The sequence below is a fragment of the Callospermophilus lateralis genome, chromosome 4, assembly GCF_048772815.1.
Source record: "Callospermophilus lateralis isolate mCalLat2 chromosome 4, mCalLat2.hap1, whole genome shotgun sequence".
In the NCBI taxonomy this organism is placed as follows: domain Eukaryota; kingdom Metazoa; phylum Chordata; class Mammalia; order Rodentia; family Sciuridae; genus Callospermophilus; species Callospermophilus lateralis.
The window spans coordinates 16,689,815-16,708,994 of record NC_135308.1 but is presented as its reverse complement, the minus strand read 5'-3'; the positions used below and the strand labels follow the sequence as shown (position 1 = coordinate 16,708,994).

Below are 19,180 nucleotides of genomic sequence, written 5' to 3'. Positions count from 1 at the left end.
TATTTTTTGTACATCTAGTCTCATATTTACTCCAGAATTTCTAAGTTTGTAAGAGATAAATTGCTTTATTGCAGGAAGTGAAATGTAGAAAAAGAACCTCACTTCATAAGGGAGGCAAACAACAATTTAAATATGCTTTGTAAAAAACAATACAATGAATTAACTCATAGTTCATCAAAATTATAAAGTTGGTGATCAGTGTTTATATAATCAATATGAAAGAGAAGCACCAGAGATACACCACAACTTTTGTAGTCAACTTTATAAGTTGTTTCCAAAATAATCACACGTGTGTTTTCATCAAGAAGTGTAGAGCTCAGGGGTATCAGAAGAAGAAATAAGGAAACTGGCATTTATTAGTGTGTTTTCTATGTAAAATCTCAATGACAAAGCTGAGCAATGTGAAGACAGTATCCTGTCACACTTTGGATTGGAAAATAGGGTTAAAAAAAGAGGAAAGAATATCATGTTGCTTTTAAGAAACAAATGTAACATGAGAAAATAAAGGGAAAGATAGTAGGAAATAAACTAACATGATTTTGATTTGATATTAAATATGATTTAAAAATAGACTAAAAGGAAGTAAATTAGTGTTGATATTATTTGTTTCCCTAGTTGGATCTACTTAGGTGATCTTCCATTTACTTCTGTATAATTTCCTTTATGTCTACATTAAAATGTAATTTTCCTAATAAGGAAAATAACACCATCATTATAAAAGTCAATTCAAGGATTTCCAACAGATTACCTTGTGAAGCAATTGTATTTGGGTTACAAGAGAAATATCTATTGGAGAAGTGTATTAAAACTCTTTCTCGTTCTTGAGTTTCTCCCACAAGAGAAAAGGCTTTAAAGAAATACCTAAAAAAAAAAAAAAATTGAGAAAAAAAACTTTAGAAAATTTACCTAATTTTTTAATATTAATTTATATTAACATAAGAGAAATATTATAGATATTATAGTTATTATAATATATTATGATAATTATAATTATAGATATTATACTTATTTCCACAAATCTCTTACCAGATGATAATTCAATATAAATTTGCATTCGTATATATAGTCTACAACATGTCAATATAAACAGTGACAGGGTAATAACAAGGTAGCCAATACACCAATAAAGCCTGGATAAGGTGGGTAATTTCCCCCATTATGACTGCCAAGTAGCCAGTTGTAAAACATCAGATAAAACAGGACTCAATGCACAATCATACAGGCTATGTTTTAAAACTCTGCATATTTCAGTGTTCTTTTGACATTATGCATATGACTGTCATCTCCACTAACTCACCACTTTAATTATAATTACATTGCTTGTATACAGGCGATTTGTTAATTTTGGCCACCCTCACATTTTACTAATTTGATATGAGGAGGAAACTGGGAAATAAAACCTTGATTTATTCTTTAAATAAGGATAATCTAAACCAGTTAACTATTATTTATTATTACAGATTAATCCTTCATGACAATGTAGATATGTTACCCTATGAGGATGCGAAAGTCTTTAAAATGTTCCAAAGAATCCACTGTAAAAAATCATAATAAACCTGATTTCTATGAAAAGTATGCCTTCTTTCCTGTTACAGATTTACAGTTTGCAAATCTGAAGTATGCTGATCACGTGAACTTTTCATTTTTTTTTTTTTTTTACACATGTCACATCAGAACACAAAGCCATATACAGACCTTCCACCACTCCCCACTGTTCATTAGAAAACCTACAAGAACCTTTGAGATTCATGGAATGACCCACTTGATAATCCAGTCCCCGTTTCACCTCACAGGCCTCAGCTTCCTGATTCGTGAAATTAGAACATTATATTAGGTATCTTGGAACTTTTCTAGGCCCTGGTATTTTATAAATAGTTTATAAGAGTAAATCTTGGTGAGGTTTAACCTTCGCTATCTCATACAAACCTGCAGTACAATGTGATGTTAGGTGAGAATCATTGTGTTCGTTGACACCTTCAGTTGAAAAGGTCAGAAAAAGTGAATATTGTTAAAGACAATTTTACAAGATCTTTCTTCCAATTATGCTTACGTTTTTATTCAAGAGCTTATTCCAAAATATCATCTTAAAAGACTATCTGAATATTATAAGCAAATAAATGCTTAGGGAAAAAATTCTATAATTCTAAGCCTGTAAACTTTCTTTTTAAAAACTGATCATTCAAAAATCAAATTCCCTATTCAAAATAATTGCAAGCAGGGTCTCAAAGAGATATCTGCACACCTATGTTCGAAGCAACATCATTCACAATAGATAAAATGTAGAAAACAACCCACGTGTCTATTTGATGAGTAAGTGGATATAATGGGTTCTTACTCAACCTTCACAAGGAATGTTACAACATAGAAACCTTGAGGCCATTATGCCAAGTAAAATCAACCAGTCACAGAAAGGCAAACCCTGAAGATTCCACTTATATGATAAACTCAGAGTAGCTGAAATCAGAGACAGGAAGTAGAACAGTGGTTTCTAGGGATGGGGGAATAGAGAAATGCAGTTATCGTTTAATAGGTGTGGAGTTTCAGCTTTACAAGATGTAAAGAGTCATACAGACATACAGTCACACGACGTTGTACATTTACTACCATGGGCCATATGCTTCAAAATGGTTAAGATGGTAAATTTTGTCATGTGCAATTAACTGCAATTTTTTAAAATTCAATAAGAATCTCCCTTCTTCCCCAGATTTGCTTTACCACCATTCTTTATCGTATCATTTGGACTTGGCTTATAACGAGATGCAGAATATCAGTTCTTGCGTTATCTCACATAAACATTTTTCTTAATCTGTTTCGTTTAGTTTCTATAATAGAATCCAAGTTCCCAAAGTTAGAGTGTTAAAAAAATAAACACGACTTTCTAAGAATTTATTTTTGAGGCAAGAATAGAAGTGATGTTTAAGCGTACCTGAGAGACTGATCTAGGGTCATTCCTGTAAAATCAAAAAACTTCAGATATTCTTCTGCAACCAATTTGCTAAATTCATTGCTGTAAGAAAATAGAATAGAATTGGTTATTGAAATGCAAACTATTAAAATACACACACACACACACACACATACAATCAACTGAGACACCAGCCTTGGGCCAGAACGTACTTCTTGCCGAGGTGTTTTGCAACATCCGACCTTTTGAATCTGTCTAGTTGATAAAGGCGTTTGGCCAGTCGTTTGGCTGCTTCCAAGTTGCTGCTGGTACCGTTACTAAGACTTTCCGCAGACTCCTTTTCCAGGATTTCTGTGCTCCCCATTTCAGAATTAGCCACTAGTCGTGTTGATTTCAACCCAGCATTGCTATAAAATTTGATTAAAAAAAAAAAAAGAAAAGATTTTTCTTATTGGCCAAAAAAAGGGGAAATATCTGTTAAAATATTGAAAAAACCAACCCAATAAAAACTATTTTAAATATGTTTATTTTAAATATTCATATAAACATTTTCCACTGCTCTATTTCAAAAGACTAAGAAGTGATTGTCTAAACTCTAGATGAGAGGTTTTTAAAACTTTTTTGTCTCGGGACCTTTACATTTTTAAGAATTTTGGCTACAGGTTGTAGTTTGGAGGTAGAGCATTTGACTAGCATGCACATGAGGCTCTGAGTTCAATCTCCAGTATCACAAAAACACATTTTTCAAAGTATTGAAGACTCCAACCAAGCGTCTGCTTATGTTGATCATGTCTACTGAGATGTAGCATATTGATAATGAGAGCAAAAAATAAATATTAATTCCTTTAAAGTAAATAAATGCACTTCATGTAATATATATTACATTTTATATAGCTATTTTCCCAAAAAAAAAAATTTAATGAGACAAATGTTAGTGGTTTTCATTTTTTATAAACTTAATGGTTGGCTTATTAGAAGAAAACTGAATTCCCAGAGTCATTTCTATGTTCAATTTGTTAACATATTATTTTGATTGATGTATATTAAAAAAAGTCTAACCTCAGAGATATTTAGGCAAACTAATAAGTAGTTTAATATTCTTTTATATTTGACATCAAAATAACACAAATGGAAGTTTCTTAAAAGTTTGCTGCAATCTAGAAACCTATCAGTGTACCTGTTACCTTCTTACATTAAAATCTTCAGAAAAGTCTTCTAAGTTTTGGGACGCTCTCAAAGTTTTGATCAGAGAATATAAGTTTTCCAGAATTTAAATTTTTGATCAAAAGCTTAAATTTAATCATTGGCTCCAAATAATATTGTCAGTTATTTTCCTTAAATGATAGGCTTGTAACCAACAGTTTGCCATTGTTGCAAGGCAAAATGACATTCCCTGAGGACAAGCAGAAGTTTACAGCCCCAACTCAAATGACAAGAGTGCTTCTCCTGAAGACAAGGGTCAGGAGCACACATGGTTTGTTCCCATTTGCTCACAGGTTAATAACAACGTAAATTCAGATTTCAAAATGTAATAAAATTAATTTGAGGTGGCTCCACCAAGGACATTTTAAAATGAACTGGCCTTTTTACGTTGAGTGCCTGGCAATGAAGAATATGACAACAACTAGAACAGTCTGGTGCCACCGCCTTGATTTCTATTACGACGCCCACCACTGCTGTCACACAGTACAGCATCAACACAGTGAAGAGGAAAACACTGTGGTAGCAGTCGACCTAAGATAAGTTTTCATCCTCACACAACTCCTGAAAGAAGCCAGCTCCACAGGCCACATTTTGAGAACCTCTTACTGGAGTCACAAACCACAGCTTGGGCTTTCTGAAGAGGGTTACCTCATGGACTCCAAACCAATGAGCACAGAGTCCATTTCCAAATGTTCATTTTAACCTGAACACAAAGTCATGTTCATAAAATGCTGATTAAATGGCCTTGCTGCACAAATTACCACAGACTCTAAATCAGGGAGTCCAAAGTTTCCACAACAAACCAGACAGCAAATATTTAAGACATGCAGGCTATCTCAGGTGCCCATCTCACACACTGCCTTGCTGGTAACCTTTAGAGACATAAAGTCATTCCCAGCTGGTGTGAACTGGGCCCATGCACAGTAGCTTGCAAGCCCTTACTCTATCCCACTGTCTTTAACCTGCCCCACTCTGCAAGTACCTTTTACTGTGAACTAGGGCACTCTGAAGGGGGTGAGGAATGTTGATAAAAGTCATTACATCATCATAATTGTTACAAGGTTAAAAAAAAATTTATTAAACAGTATTGCTAAATGGGTATGGTTTCTTTTCAGGGTGAGAAAATACCCTTACCATGGCCTAATGGTGACATTAAATAACTCTGTATATATTAAAACCACTGAATTTTATACTTTAAAAAAAATCACTTTGGTATTAGAGCTTTGACACAATTTTTTTTTTTAATTTGAACTTCATAGGTTTTAAACTCACAGCATGCAAGGATGAAAATCACTACAGCAAGAAAACATTTTTAAGTAGAGCAGGTCAATCTCTATCGTGTCACATATTCCACTCAATTTACAATTTCCCATTTTCCACTGCTCTTCCAACAGGGTGGTCTGGCAGATTTGCTGTCACTGAACAGAGCAAGGCTACTGCACACCAGTTGGGCAGAGCCCATAAATACTCCCAACCACACCAACTAGAAGGGGCTGACTGTCCCCAACAACGTCTCTTCAAGTACACCTTGCACTTCATCAGTGAAAACCTGCGGCTGCCCTTACAAGGGGCTGTAATTTGGGGAAAAGAGGAGCAAGATATCCCAGATTGCCTTTCAGTTAGATATAACTATGTGAAAATTCTGTTCAATACACATGTCAACTCATATATTCACCACTGAGATCATAGAAGAAGCTCAGAGTACAAAATGGAGGTCTACCGAACCCATGCTATCTTATTTTACTGCAAATAATAATACTTTTTAAAATCTACGTCAAATACTAAACCATAGTCAATTCCAAAACAACTAGCATATAAGAACTGACCCAGGCCAATCAAGACATATTGTAACCCCCTTAAACATTAAGTCACTTTAATTTTCCAACAGAAAATACTTCAATTACAATGAATTGCCTAATTGTGCTGAAATCTTCATGAGAAAGCACGTAAATTGTTTTCATCCAGAATCTACCTATGTAAAGTTAAAAAATCAGCCAGTTTTGTGAAAAACTAAATATTTAATTACCTACAGCATATCTGTAACAAGTAAACTTACAGGAGAAGTTTCATGTAAAGGACATCATCACAAATTGCCCTTTTCCTCCTGTTTACACCAAGAACTATATTAGTTATAATCAAGTCCCTTGTTTTATGATTAAATATATATCTAACCCAGGAGTTGTTTCCACTTAATCCTTTTCTCTCTATAATGGCTCTCTTGTAGTAAAAAACAAATGTCAAAGAACGAACTTTCTTCACAGTGAAACTGCCACTTATTGCTCATTTTTTAGGGCAAGGTCATGGCATACATAAAAACAACATAATTACACCAGATATATAGTAATGGACTGATTTTGTCCAAACACAAGAAGTTGATCCTAATTAGCATATATGAAGAATTTACTCCTCAAATCCATGCCTATTTCTCATATCTCATTCTACATATTTGCCTCTTCCTTCTACTACCTTGCCAAGCCCAGTTAATTTCACTTTTTCTCACATGCACTAGAGGATGTAATTTTTAAAATCCATGTGCATGAAATATCTCTGGATCTTTAGAAAATCTTCATCCAGAAGGAGAAGATAAAGAACAAAGTGAGGGCAAATGATTCCATCCCTAGATGGTTTCATTCTCTCCTATTTTCACAACTCATGATGCTATTAGAACAAAACAGAAAATATTCCTCTCAAATCAACACCTGGCAGTGTGGGAGCCTACAAACTCACCAGCAGCAACACAGAAACCACCGAATAGCCATCACAGCCCCTAGGGTGCGTCGAGGCCATACTTCCTCTCCTAGGCCCCTTCCCAGAACTCCGGTCCCAGGACTCCAGGGTCTGTATCTATACAGCCTTCCAAGGCCCGGGCTCCCTGTGAGGTCATGTTACTATGACCTCACATTCTCAGCAGAGTGTTTACTGTTTGGGTTTCTGTAATGTTTTTACAGCCCCAATAAAAAACAGAATCCAGAACACAAGAGCCAGTGTCTATCAAGGGAATGAAAAACAATGCAGCCCAGCCCTGTGCACACTTGATAAAGCAGACTGGATGACCCCTCTCGGAGGGGACAACACCCCCTTCTGTTCCCCTGAATACACAAGACACTGTCCCTCTAACTGCTGAGTATTATTAGATGCTTTTAGTTTAGATGCCCCCTTCTTTACTAGAGTTCAATTTTATTTCCCCTATTTTTTGTATTTATCAAATTCTCATAAAGTGTAATCCCTACCATCACTTAAGCAAAGAAAGAATTTTCCCCCAAATTCTCCTTGTGTTCTAGGAAATGCTCTAGTGGAGCCTGGACTTCGTACTTCCAAGTAAAAGTGGTGATGCTCATCCAAACACTCCATCATCAAATGGGGGTCAGATCTGGAGTCTGATCATGAGGCTTCCTCCTTAAAGACCTCTTTATCATATCAGATTTCCACAGTTTCCAGATAAATACCCAGTTATTTGAATTTCAGAGAAGCAAAAAAGAGTGCTCAACAACAAATACTGCATGAAATACATTTATGCTAAAAAATTATTCACCGTTTATCTGAAATTCAAGTTTAACTGAGCATCCTATATTTTAATCTGGCAACCTTATCTCCTGAAATATTTGTTCTAAATGTAAAGAATGTCAATGAAGGTGTTCCCTGTAGACAGGTATCCTGTTTCACCAATTCCTTCAGTGTTTGACTTGCTTCTTCGAAACGTTTTGTACCTCTACTTTTTCATTGGTACTGGTGCCTATAATCTACCGATCCTTCTCTAACGACCTCTTGCATATAAAATGAAACCCCTCTTTTCTTGGCATTTTCACTTCTCCCAGCCTGCCTACTGCCACCATAAATGTGATGATATACCAACTTCACCAAACTCCTGCTCAATATAAAACTTCGTACTCTGCAGCACATTATAAGGTCCTATTAAAGCAGACCCCAATTTCTTTTATATTCATCCTCTACCATTCCACACAGGCTTGGGCCAGAGAATCACAGGATGTTCACATGAGTTTTCCCCATGCTATTCCCTCTGCTGTTCTCAACACCCCACCACCACAGCAAACTGTGCAAACCCTCACTGACCGTCCAGAGCCCAGAGGTCAACAGCTTAAAGACCCTCACTGCAGCCAGCACCTTTATTATATAGTACTGCCGTTTAAAAACTCCATCTCCCTCACCTGCCTTGGATTCCAATTTGCATCTATACCACAAGAAAAAGGGTGAAGTTATTCACCTACCTGTTATAAGAATACAAGAGCAGAGCATTCTGAGCCTACTTCCTCCATCCTCCTCTAAAGCATTGTTATCAATGACACATGGCACCAACTTTCTAATTATGAGTAACCCTAGAACACTCTGGACAAACATAGTAGTTGGTCACAAAAGGCATGTCTTAGTTCCTTCTTTGAACTTTTTTTTATTCTTTAATTTTTTACATAATTGTGGTAATAAAACTGTAACAGAAAACACTAGGCTCATATATCAAAGCTATCTCTAGCCTGCATTTATAAAGTATACCCTGAGAATTGTACATAGAAAACAACAGTCACCTTCAATTTTATACACAAGCAGGCAAGGGCAAAGGGCAGATCAGGAGAATACCAAATGATGTGTAGAAATGACTTCAGCTGTAAGTACAACAACAAGAACAGAGGGAGCAGTGTGACTGCTTTGCTGTTCTTCAGGTCGAAGACAGGGACACAGAGCCCCAGAACCAACAGACAAGAAAGCCAGCCTGAAGCCATCATCCTGTCGGCTGGAATGAAGTCAGTCAAGGAGAGTTCCACGTAAGTGAGATACACATACACAGAACCCTGTAGAAGGGGAATCTTGTTGACCATTAGCATCTATGGCTTTCACTTCCCAGACCCTGCAGAGAGGGTACATAACGTAACCCTGAAAGAAATGTAAATGAGGAACTAGTCAAAATCACCAAGGCACCTTCAGGGTGCCACTCATCTAAAGGCTCTAACACAGCTTCAGCACGTCCTGTGCACCAGCCGCCAGATAAGATTGCCCCTAGGGAGCACTTCACAGTCATATAAGTCAGCAGCATGCTCCATTTTATAGATAGGGGAACTGAGGCCAGAAACTCGCCATGGAGAGTTGGACTGGGCTGCAGCACCCAAGTCTTCACATGCCCCCTACTGGCCATTCTGCTGCTAGTCAGCTTCTGGGTGGCCTGTCTTTTCTGACTGAACAAACATTTACTAAATTACCAATGACATGAAGGCAATGTTTTAGGTGCTTGTGATACTTCAACTAAACAGAATAAAAATGTTTTATAGCAAGGAAGCTAACAAACAAACAATAAGTAATAAATATGTTAGAAAGTAATATTTACTATGAAAGGGAAACAGAACCAAGAGGGATCAGGAGTCCAGTTTAGGGATAGGGCTGGATACTTTTTAATACATATCCTCATTGAAAAGAGGATTGTTTCAGAAAGAGGTAGCTAGCCATGAGAAGTGAAAAGCATTCCAGGCAGAGAGAACCACCAAGACAAGGTTCAAAGGCTCAGCACGCAGGCTGGGTGCAAACAAGCCAAGCCAGTGTGCCTGGGCCCAGGAACAGGAGAGTGTTCAGAAAGGGTTTGGGAAAGAGTATTGTGTAGGGTGAAGGTTTCCACATTTTGTCAGTCCACAGAGCCAGTCTAGTGCTTTTTCCTGACTCTCCAGGCAAAAGAAATACCCAAGAGTTCCACTATTAACAGAATTAGAAGTATTTATAGATTACAGATTTACAGTCACACAGATGTATATACTACTTCATAGATTAATACTATACATTTACTAAGTTATTTGGACTTAATAGCCATTTGAACAAAAGATGCATATAAATTTAAAGAATATATTTTTCTATATTAAATAACCACAATTACTTATCAAAATATGTGTGACTCTAATGGTAACCACACAACTTCTCACACCCTGGCTCAGACAGAAGACTGACATTCATTTTTTCACCATTTAATTTAAATCATGGCAACTAGTGAAAATTCAACCTCATAAAAATATGTGACCAAAATAAACAAGACACAATCTAATGCTGAAACAACCTCAGTCATGTGCTACACAATGACCTTGGTCAACAACAAGCTGCATCACATAGCTGGGTGTGCAGCAGGCTCTGCCGTCTCGGTTTGTTTAAGTACACACTGATGTTCACGCCACACAATCCCCCAACAAGATATTTCTCATAACACATCCCTGTGGTTAAGTGATGCTTGTGCCTTGACTAGTCCTCAATACTACTTCAGTGGACTTTAGTAGATCTATTTCCCTTGAAAGTACAGACACCCTGTGAGTTCACTGCTAAGCCCAGATATGGCCACCCTTGGGAGCCACTTGGTGGTTCAAGGCCCTGATACCACTATGAGGACTTTGGTTTTTATTCTGAGTAAAGTGGCTAATATCGAAGGCATCTGAGCAGATATTTACGATTTAATTCATATTTTTAAGTGTGACCCTTTTGTTGCCTTGAATAGACTGTAGGATAATGGGCCGAAACCATTTGGGAGGCACTGCAATTCTCCAGGGAAGAGGTGGCTAGGCAGTAGCAGTGGATGTGGCTCCAGGTAGGGCTGATAAGATGATTTGCTAACTAGTCCTGTTGTGAGGTGTGCAAGAATAGAAGTTAATGTTGCAGGCTAAGCAACCTGAAGGGCAAAGCTGCCATCAACCAAGATGGAAAAGACCGAAGTCTGCACAGGTTTGGAGGACAAGCAGTTCAACTTCGACATGTTAACTTCAAAATATGCATCGGGTACCCAAATACATATGTAGCTATGTGAAGCTTTCAGAAGAGACATGTGCCAGGGCCTCACTACAGGGTCTCAGTCTGCCAACTGGGGAAGACCCTGGCAACTTCCTAAGGCCCAAGATGACTCTGGCATGATGTCAAGATTCTGAGTCACTCCTCTAACCCATAGATAACCACTAGAGGTCTCAGGAGAGGGAAAGGTAATAATGTTCAGGCTGGGTTTTAATATTTCTGCTTGGAGCATGGAGGGGAAAGTGCAGGGAGACAGAGGTGAAGGTTTAAAAACCAACTGGGAAAGGACACTGAAATAGTGTGGCCAAAACAAAAGACCCTGAAATGAAAGTTGGAGCAAATATAAAGGAAAAGCCTGCTTTGCAGAATATTTAGAAGATTCAAACACACACACGCAATTGAGATGTGTGGAGCTGTGTTCAGAGAGGGTAGAAGGCAATCTCTGACTTAGAACCTCAGGAGAGTGTGAACCAAAAACCAAGAGGATAAACACTTAAGAAGAGGGGGGCTAGAGTGTGCCCACAAAGAGAAACAGGAGACAGAAGGAAAACAACCTTGAGTCTGTTTCAAAGATAGGCTGAAGGCAAGGGGTACACAGGTTATCCAAGCAGAGCCAACTGGCAGGCAACCATCACACCTTCAGGAATTCAGCAGAGGCAAGGATTCAGTACACGCTGGGAGACAGAGTACCTAGCTATAGCATTGGACATGACCAAGGAACCCTGACATGTGCCAATACCGAAATATATCTAACGCCATCTTCATTCTTCACAATTCACTTCACCAAAGGATGGGGTGGGCCTCCACTGGCTGGGGAAATTCTGCATGTGAATGCCTGGTTTGCCAGTAAGTGACACCAATTAAGAAGATGCTAAACAGAAGTATCTTCTAAAGAGCTCTGGTTAGACTGTCAAAGTTCAAATGCTGGCTCCACTGGTCCCCAGTGTGGGACCTTGGAAAAGTTCATCACTTTTCTTCAGGTATAAAATGGAAATAACAGTCCCAACTTCACGAGGTGCTGTCGAGGAGATTAAATGAAAAGATCCAAAATGTAAAATGCTGAGTGCAGTGCCTACCAAGGAGAAAACAATAAGTGCCAGCTGCCAGCATGAATTTCCATCACTTCTACTCCTCACACCATCAAGACTGTGCTTGGTTATTTTGATCATCAAGCAAGATAAAAAAAAACCTGCCAGCGTTTTAGTAATTATAAACCACTACACAAATGCTAGTCGGCATTCAGTAGGAATTACTACTTTATTTACAAGGTCAATTGCTTCACACAAACTCATATTTAGCATTCTATATCCCCTAGAAGAGGTTGCTATGTACTTATGGTTGAAAGCTGCTTGTAAGAGTTGCTACTTCCCTATTTAGCACCATGGTCAAAATTCAGCCTTTGCCACTGAAGAACCTCCTGTGAGTCTCACCTGGAGGTCTTGGCCCCTCCCACTCCACATTTTTTAAACTTCTCATTTTCTCCTTCCACTCAGTGCTGCATTCAGTTTTCCAGAAGAGGGCACCAGTGTGCTAGGCAGTGGTGCAGAAACAACAAACTCACCAACTGAGCAAGACAGGCTGTGTTCGTCTCTGAGGCTCCAACTTCCAATAAATATTTGGATTGGATTTTTCAGCCTCCTAGAGGTGCATACTTTCCTGGGAGTGTGATTTGAATGATGTAGATTTTCAATTTTTTTTTCCTTTTCCTATAGACTAAGTTGTACTCTTCTGAGCTCTCAAATGAGAACATTGTTGGTGCAATATGATCAAGTCAACTTTAAAAAAAAACATACAATGATTTGAAATGCATAATTTGCAAATGAACTATTACCCGATGTCTAGCTTGATAACTAAAAGAAAAAAAAATGATGCAGAAATGTTTATACAGTCATTACTTGCACAGAAGCCTCTTTGTGCAGAGAGGAATCAGTGAATCCCAATTCCACTGGCAAGAAAGGGAGCATGAATCATTTGCAGTTTGACCAACTCTCCTGAAATGTTCTTAAGATGTTATTGGATATTCTCTTCTGTCCACATTTGTGTTGGGCTGAAGATGTCTTAGTACAACTCATCAGGCATCAGAAGCTGGGCAGCAGAAGTACGAAGAGGCTAACAGAAAGGGTCCAGCACTGGCCAGCTAAGGAATCTTAGAACTTCAGCATAAAATATCTGCAATGGATCCTCCACAGGTAGGCAATCCTCACGTGGATAATGGCCACAATTTTATTATTGCAAACAGTTTGTTAAATAGCATACCTATAGGAATCTGCCCTACTTCCTGTCTGGTACAGGTAAATGCAGCATCTAAAGTTAGTCAGGATGGCTTTCTACTCTGAAAGAAGTGCCAAAGAAGTGGCCAAAGTTCTATTTCAAGTTGAACTTTTTGTTGTGCATTTTTAAAATGTATTCTCAATCCCTGCTAGAAGTCTCAACTTAGAATCTTTCTTTTTAATGTAACTTTCTTGGAAATATAAACCATTAAGGATAAACAACTAAAAATTAACATATTAAATATTAGTATCCTATCCCTAAATTAAACATTACACACACTCAAATATACAATTATAAATGCACATTTATTTTGATCAAATAGCCCCCTTTCTGGTTGGGGTCCGAAACGGCATACTAGTCCACCCAGAGGATGCTAGAAGAGTGCTGCTCTTCTGTTGCTCCCCCCTTTTCTCTCCTAATTCATATTGCCTGGGGTACAAATAACTTTCTGTTTATATATCATCTGATCTTAACCATCTCTATGGTGAATTCTGCCCACTTGCAATTCTTAGAATGTCCTTGCCATCCTGAACAGGCTCTGCTGCACTCCTTGGAGTGCTCAGGACTTCAGGTGTGCTCTGCAATGTCCCTTTCTGGCTGAAGCATCCCCTACACACTTGCACTCTGCCCAAGGTTTCTACCACAACAGCCTGACAGCAAATCCCAATATTGAGTTTCCCCCCTAAGCCAACTGACTTAACCAATCTGTATCTGAGATTCAAAAGATTTCTTGGACTTGCTTAAAAATTTTGTAGGGCATGTGTGTGTGTTATTAGGGATGGAACCTGGGACTTTGTGCAGGCTAGGCAAGCACGCTATCACTGAGTTACATCTCCCCCTTCCCTTAAGTGCAAATTCAGAGGAAGAATTAATATCCTAGCTAAAGGGCAAGCATCAGATCATTCCATTAGGAAATACAATCCTATCCCTGTACCTTCCAGCTTTCATCCCTTAAAATACTCCACCTTATCTGGAGGGATCAAAAGGCCCATTCTGTCCTAGAGCTGTGGGAATAACAGGGCACTTTTCCACTCTTTTATTACCTTTGTGACTGGGTTTAAAAAAAACCTCCATAAATATTTTTGTGATGCTATGTAGAAACATTTTTAGAATATTTACTGTGCTTCATACACTATTCTAAGCACTTCACATTAACTCAACCTCATTGTCCCTACGACAGGTACCATCATTCACATTTTACCAAGAAGGAAACAGAGTGGTTAAGAAACTTCACCAAGGTCACAGTGCTAGTAAGTGGTAAAGCTGGGACTAGGATGCATGCTGGACAGCTACAAAGTGCCAGCTCTTAACACAGCTGGGGGGCCTTTCTCTTATTTACAATAAATAGGTTATACTTCAGGCATGACTTCTGCATATAGAAATGTATCTACTTCTTAAGGTCATATGATTAAATGTGATAGTTTGACTGCACAATTTTAAATGTACACACCAAATCTGCACAAATATTATATGCTGGGCACACTTCTAAGAGCTAGGAATGCAGCCCCGCCCTTCTGAAGTTGTACCTTCTAATAAAAAGGGACAATAAATCAACCAGAAGGCGGTCCTCCCTTTAACCTTTTTATGAGTATTTGTTGAATACAGCTGGCTCATTCCCATCTACAGGTTTAGTACCCACAGGTTCCATCAACCACGGACTGAAAATACTCTGGAAGAAAAAACCTGCATCTTCTCTGAACATGTACAGACTTTTTTTTTTTTTTCTATCATTTCCTAAACAGTGCAGTGTAACAACTTAGCATTTACACTGTATTAGGCATTATAAGTAGAAATTATTTAAAGTACAGGGGAAGTTATGCACAGATTATATGCAAATATTACACCATTTTATATCAGGGACTTAACCACCCTCAGATTCGGGTATCCATGGGGGGGTCCTGGAACCAGTCCTCCTGGAACCAGTCCCCCCACCATTATAGGACAACTGTATCTGAATCACAGTTAAAATATTAAAGCATCAACAGACAAGCAAAAGTCTTGCTTACCTTCTGACAGTGATTGGGGTAAATGCCTTAAAGATAAATGCAGCTGGGGAAGGAAGTGGGGAGCCTGGTGGGAGCTGCTATTTCATTCACTGCATGGAGAATGTTCCAATTGACTATAAAACTGAAGAAACTAAGAAAGTCTTGCAAGATACCTCCAGAAGAGTATTTCAAGAAACACAAAGGCGGACCATGTTTGGCAAGTTCAAGGGTCAGCAGAGAATCCTGCACAGCTGGAGAGAAGCAAGCAAGGGGCAGAAATGGAGTTGAAGAAGTTGAAGGGTCTGAATTCACTTACAATTCCAAATAAGTCATTTAGAAGCCCCAAAATCAACTGCCAAGACCGCAACATCCGTAGTCAGACTAGGCAGCACTTACCAAAGGCGATGTCTTAGGCACACCTTAGCTGCCAGCATTAGTGGGCTCTTCTCAGTACGTCCTCAACTTCTGCACAACTCTTCCCCAATCCTCAGTAGCATCTAAGGACTGAAATCCACCTCTTGCCTAACCACCATGCAGCAGAAAGATCCGTGGCACACTCTCCAGCACTGACCCCAGAGGCTGGTCTGACTACTATAAGGCTGAATCCACTAATCGCATTTCTATCACAGTGCCTTAGACAAAGGCCAGCTCTTAACAAGTACTCAAAAGTGTCCCAAATCAAATTGCAGCAAAATGAAAAGTTAATGACTATATGTTAAAAATCAACACATCTAAAAACTTCAGTGGATGTATGAAGATAACTATTAGGATGTTTCCTCTCATGAACCTACATAAGAAGTGGAAAGTTTTGACCAAGTTTTATTGTAATATTCTCATTATAGAATCTAGATACTCTAACCAGTGGGAAACACTTGCCAATGAGGTCACTGCACTTTCTCTGGATGTTTTTCTCAGATTCCAGTTTTTCTTGTGTGTTGTTTGTTTAGTGTTATTTTGTTTTTAAAGATTATGTCTCCCTAATATTTTACAATGGGGAGCAAATGTGACAAACAGACAACAGCAAAGTAGGCAGAACGTAGGGTGAGGACTGAGAGGAACTTTGATTTTTAATATTTGTATGTAGAAAAGTAAAGGCATGATTACTAAATACAAAGATGAAATACATTAGTTTGTGTTTTGGTTTTTAAGTACAGGGTACTATCCTGAGTACCACAAAAAAAGAAAAAAAAATACCATTGCCAATTTCTAAGCTTGGAATGTACCTAGGTACTACTTTTAAACCAATTTCTTCCTATCTCCACTACTATATTTTAAAATACTTACCAAATTTTAGGAAACTATGTATCATCTTAGTTTGTGTTTTGATTTTTTACACTACAACTTCCTAAAATCAAACCACCTGCAATGGGAGGGGGAAAGAGACTTCTGTTCATTGCTAACTATAACTCCATTGTAAAGTAGTCTGGCATTTTAAAATGAAAATCATGTGATTAGGGAGGTAGAAAGAATTTAGTGACACAAGCTGGAACAAATTCAGTTATCGGACACGAAACAGGACAATCTGCTCTGCAAATAAGCTGAGAATTAAAGGATCCAGGATTTAGTGGTGGTGCTTCCCCCAGGAGGACCAGAAGGCCTTTAAAATCAGATGGAAGGAAGGGATATCTCATATTCTGGCTTCCTACTGCATGACAAGCTCTTTACACATAATCATCTCTTTTTAATGACAATCAGAACTCCCTAGCCCAGTTTCCTCAAGTAAACTTTTAAAAGGCATCCCTCTGGACAGATGAATTACAAAACACATCTCTTTAATGAATGTTTTAGGGGGAAAAAAAAATCCTTGCCAAGGTTTACATCTGAACAAGCAGAATTCTACTTCTTGAAGATCCTTGAGTCAGTCCAGAGAAGTTATTCTGTAATTAGGACAATCATCTACCTTTAGGCTGTGTGGCATTAAGAAAGCAAAATGCTGAACTTCCAAGCAGCAAGCACCCAACAGCTCAGTCTCACAGGAAAACAACAGATGACCAGAATAGGAATCCTGATTCCCGATCCAACCCTTTTTGTCCACTGTCCCGCTGTCTGGAGCCAGAGCTGACCAGGTAAATAGGCGGCAAAGTCAGCCTTCCCAACGAGCAAGCCCAATCTCAATGAATTTCTTGGAAAGTATTTTTCAAGAAAACTAAAAAGGACAGAATTCAGTCAGGGGAAAGGGGTGTCCATCCAAAGGTTCAGAAACCTGGTAAAGATACGGATGGTGTCAGAGGCAGTGCAAACCAGCTTGCACTCCAAAAGGTACTCTTCAGAACCAGACTATGAGCTGCTCACAAAGGGAGGGGCCACCAAGAGAACCAGAGACACTACTGAACAAGACCCCCAAACTCCACCCCCTCCACTGGGCATCTCAGAGATGAGGCAAAACTATATATACAAATACTTGCTTCATCAATGCCTACATGTATTTCTTCCTTCCCATTTCAAAGCTTCTGAAATGAGGATGGTTTCTCATGCAGCAAGCAGCGTAAACCCTGTCAGCCAGGTACCACTGGATGTTCATTTCCTAGGTGTGAAGGAAAATCTAATCTTGACAATTCATGTTCATAATGTCTTAAAAAGGATTGTGTTATGAGTTGGTATTATGTATTCAAAAAAGCAACTAAAACAAGTCTTATTTTGTATGTAAGAATCTGGAAGTTTAAGAATTAGCATTAGACACTGTAAGTTTTGAAAAGCATTGCATGATAGTTCATTGGTACCATATTATTTCCTGGCAGTACTTAAACTTTTGATTTATCTACCCATCACCAACATCTCAGATTTTAAAAATGCTATACCAATTTACTTTTACTAGCTGCTTTAAAATTCCATTTTTTTTAATTTACATTTGATTTTTAACAAGACTACTCCATTTCCTTATTCATTTATGGATTATGATAGTCAAGCAATGGTGGCTTGAAAGTTCTTTGCTTTCTACCCGTTTTGGGCATCCTAAGTTATTTTGAAATGCGGGTTTTTATTATTTATGTCTAGAGATTTATGGACAATTCCTTGAACATTTAAAAATTCCATTGTAGCCAAATTAGAATAAGTTCAAGAGCAATACTACTATGTGAATTTGGTGTCAACATACCTTATATATAATCAGAGATATTATAAATTATTGTATAATGGTGTTGAGAGCCACAGCTGAAGGGGCCCCAGCAAACTTTCAGACTGCCAGCTGATGAGCTGAAGGGGCCCCAGCAAACTTTCAGACTGCCAGCTGATGATTGGCTCACAGCGGCCCCAGCAACATCTAGCCGATTGGCTCCTCTGTGGTGAAGCTCATTGGGCTGTTTCCCTGCCCTTTCAGGCCACAGAGCTGCTCATTGGGGGACTTTTTGGCTCCACCCATGCGACCCAGCCAATTGGCCTCGAGAGGAAGAGGATTGTGGGAGGTGTGGAGGCTGGTGGTTGGGGAGTGTGGCTTGTGGGAAGCCAGTGGTGGGCTCTGAGGGTTTTTTCCTGAGGAGCTGTTTTGTTTGGCTTGTGTGGTTCTAAAAATAAAGTTAGTTTCTTTTGACAAGTGGCTCCTGAATTGTGCCAAGCCAGACTGCAGCATTTGGTGGCTCGCACAGGGAGCGACTGAGGGTAAGTAAACTGCTCGCCCCTGAGGGCAGGGCGAGAGGATGGGTAGCCATTTTCCTCTTTTGTTTTGCTTCACTTTTGTTTTAAGTTGCCTGTCCCTGGAGATATGTAAGATGGAAGAAAAACCGCTCGCATCTGAGGAACAGATAGGGAGAAAGAACAAATGGACATTTCAGGAAGATAGAAAGGCTATAATGATTTTCTGTTGTTCCAATTTTGTTTCACTCTGTTTCAGTTTTGTTTGGCTTTATCTTCTTGGGTTGTATTATAGTTATAGTAGAAATATTCAAGTAAAAGAGAAGGTCTCTCGAGCTAGTCAGGCAGAGAAAAACATTCAAGTAAAAGAGAAGGTCTCTCGAGCTAGTCAGGCAGAGAAAAACATTCAAGTAAAAAAGAAGGTCTCTCGAGCTAGTCAGACAGAGGAAAACATTCAAGTAAAAGAGAAGGTCTCTCAAACTAGTCA

The 19,180-nt window shown here is 38.6% G+C and overlaps 1 protein-coding gene across 3 annotated transcripts in view; it reads right to left on the bottom strand.

Moving 5' to 3' along the window:
- The window catches only part of Psd3 (pleckstrin and Sec7 domain containing 3), a 480,958-nt gene that overhangs the window by 227,484 nt on the left and 234,294 nt on the right, over positions 1-19,180 (bottom strand). For all 3 annotated transcript variants that reach the window (XM_076853634.1, XM_076853635.1, XM_076853636.1), the window contains exons 5-7: positions 3,118-3,312; positions 2,927-3,007; positions 749-861 (exon numbers count right to left, since the gene is read on the bottom strand). In XM_076853634.1, the coding sequence (XP_076709749.1) occupies positions 749-861; positions 2,927-3,007; positions 3,118-3,312 (389 nt within the window). The remainder of the gene's footprint in view (positions 1-748; positions 862-2,926; positions 3,008-3,117; positions 3,313-19,180) is intronic.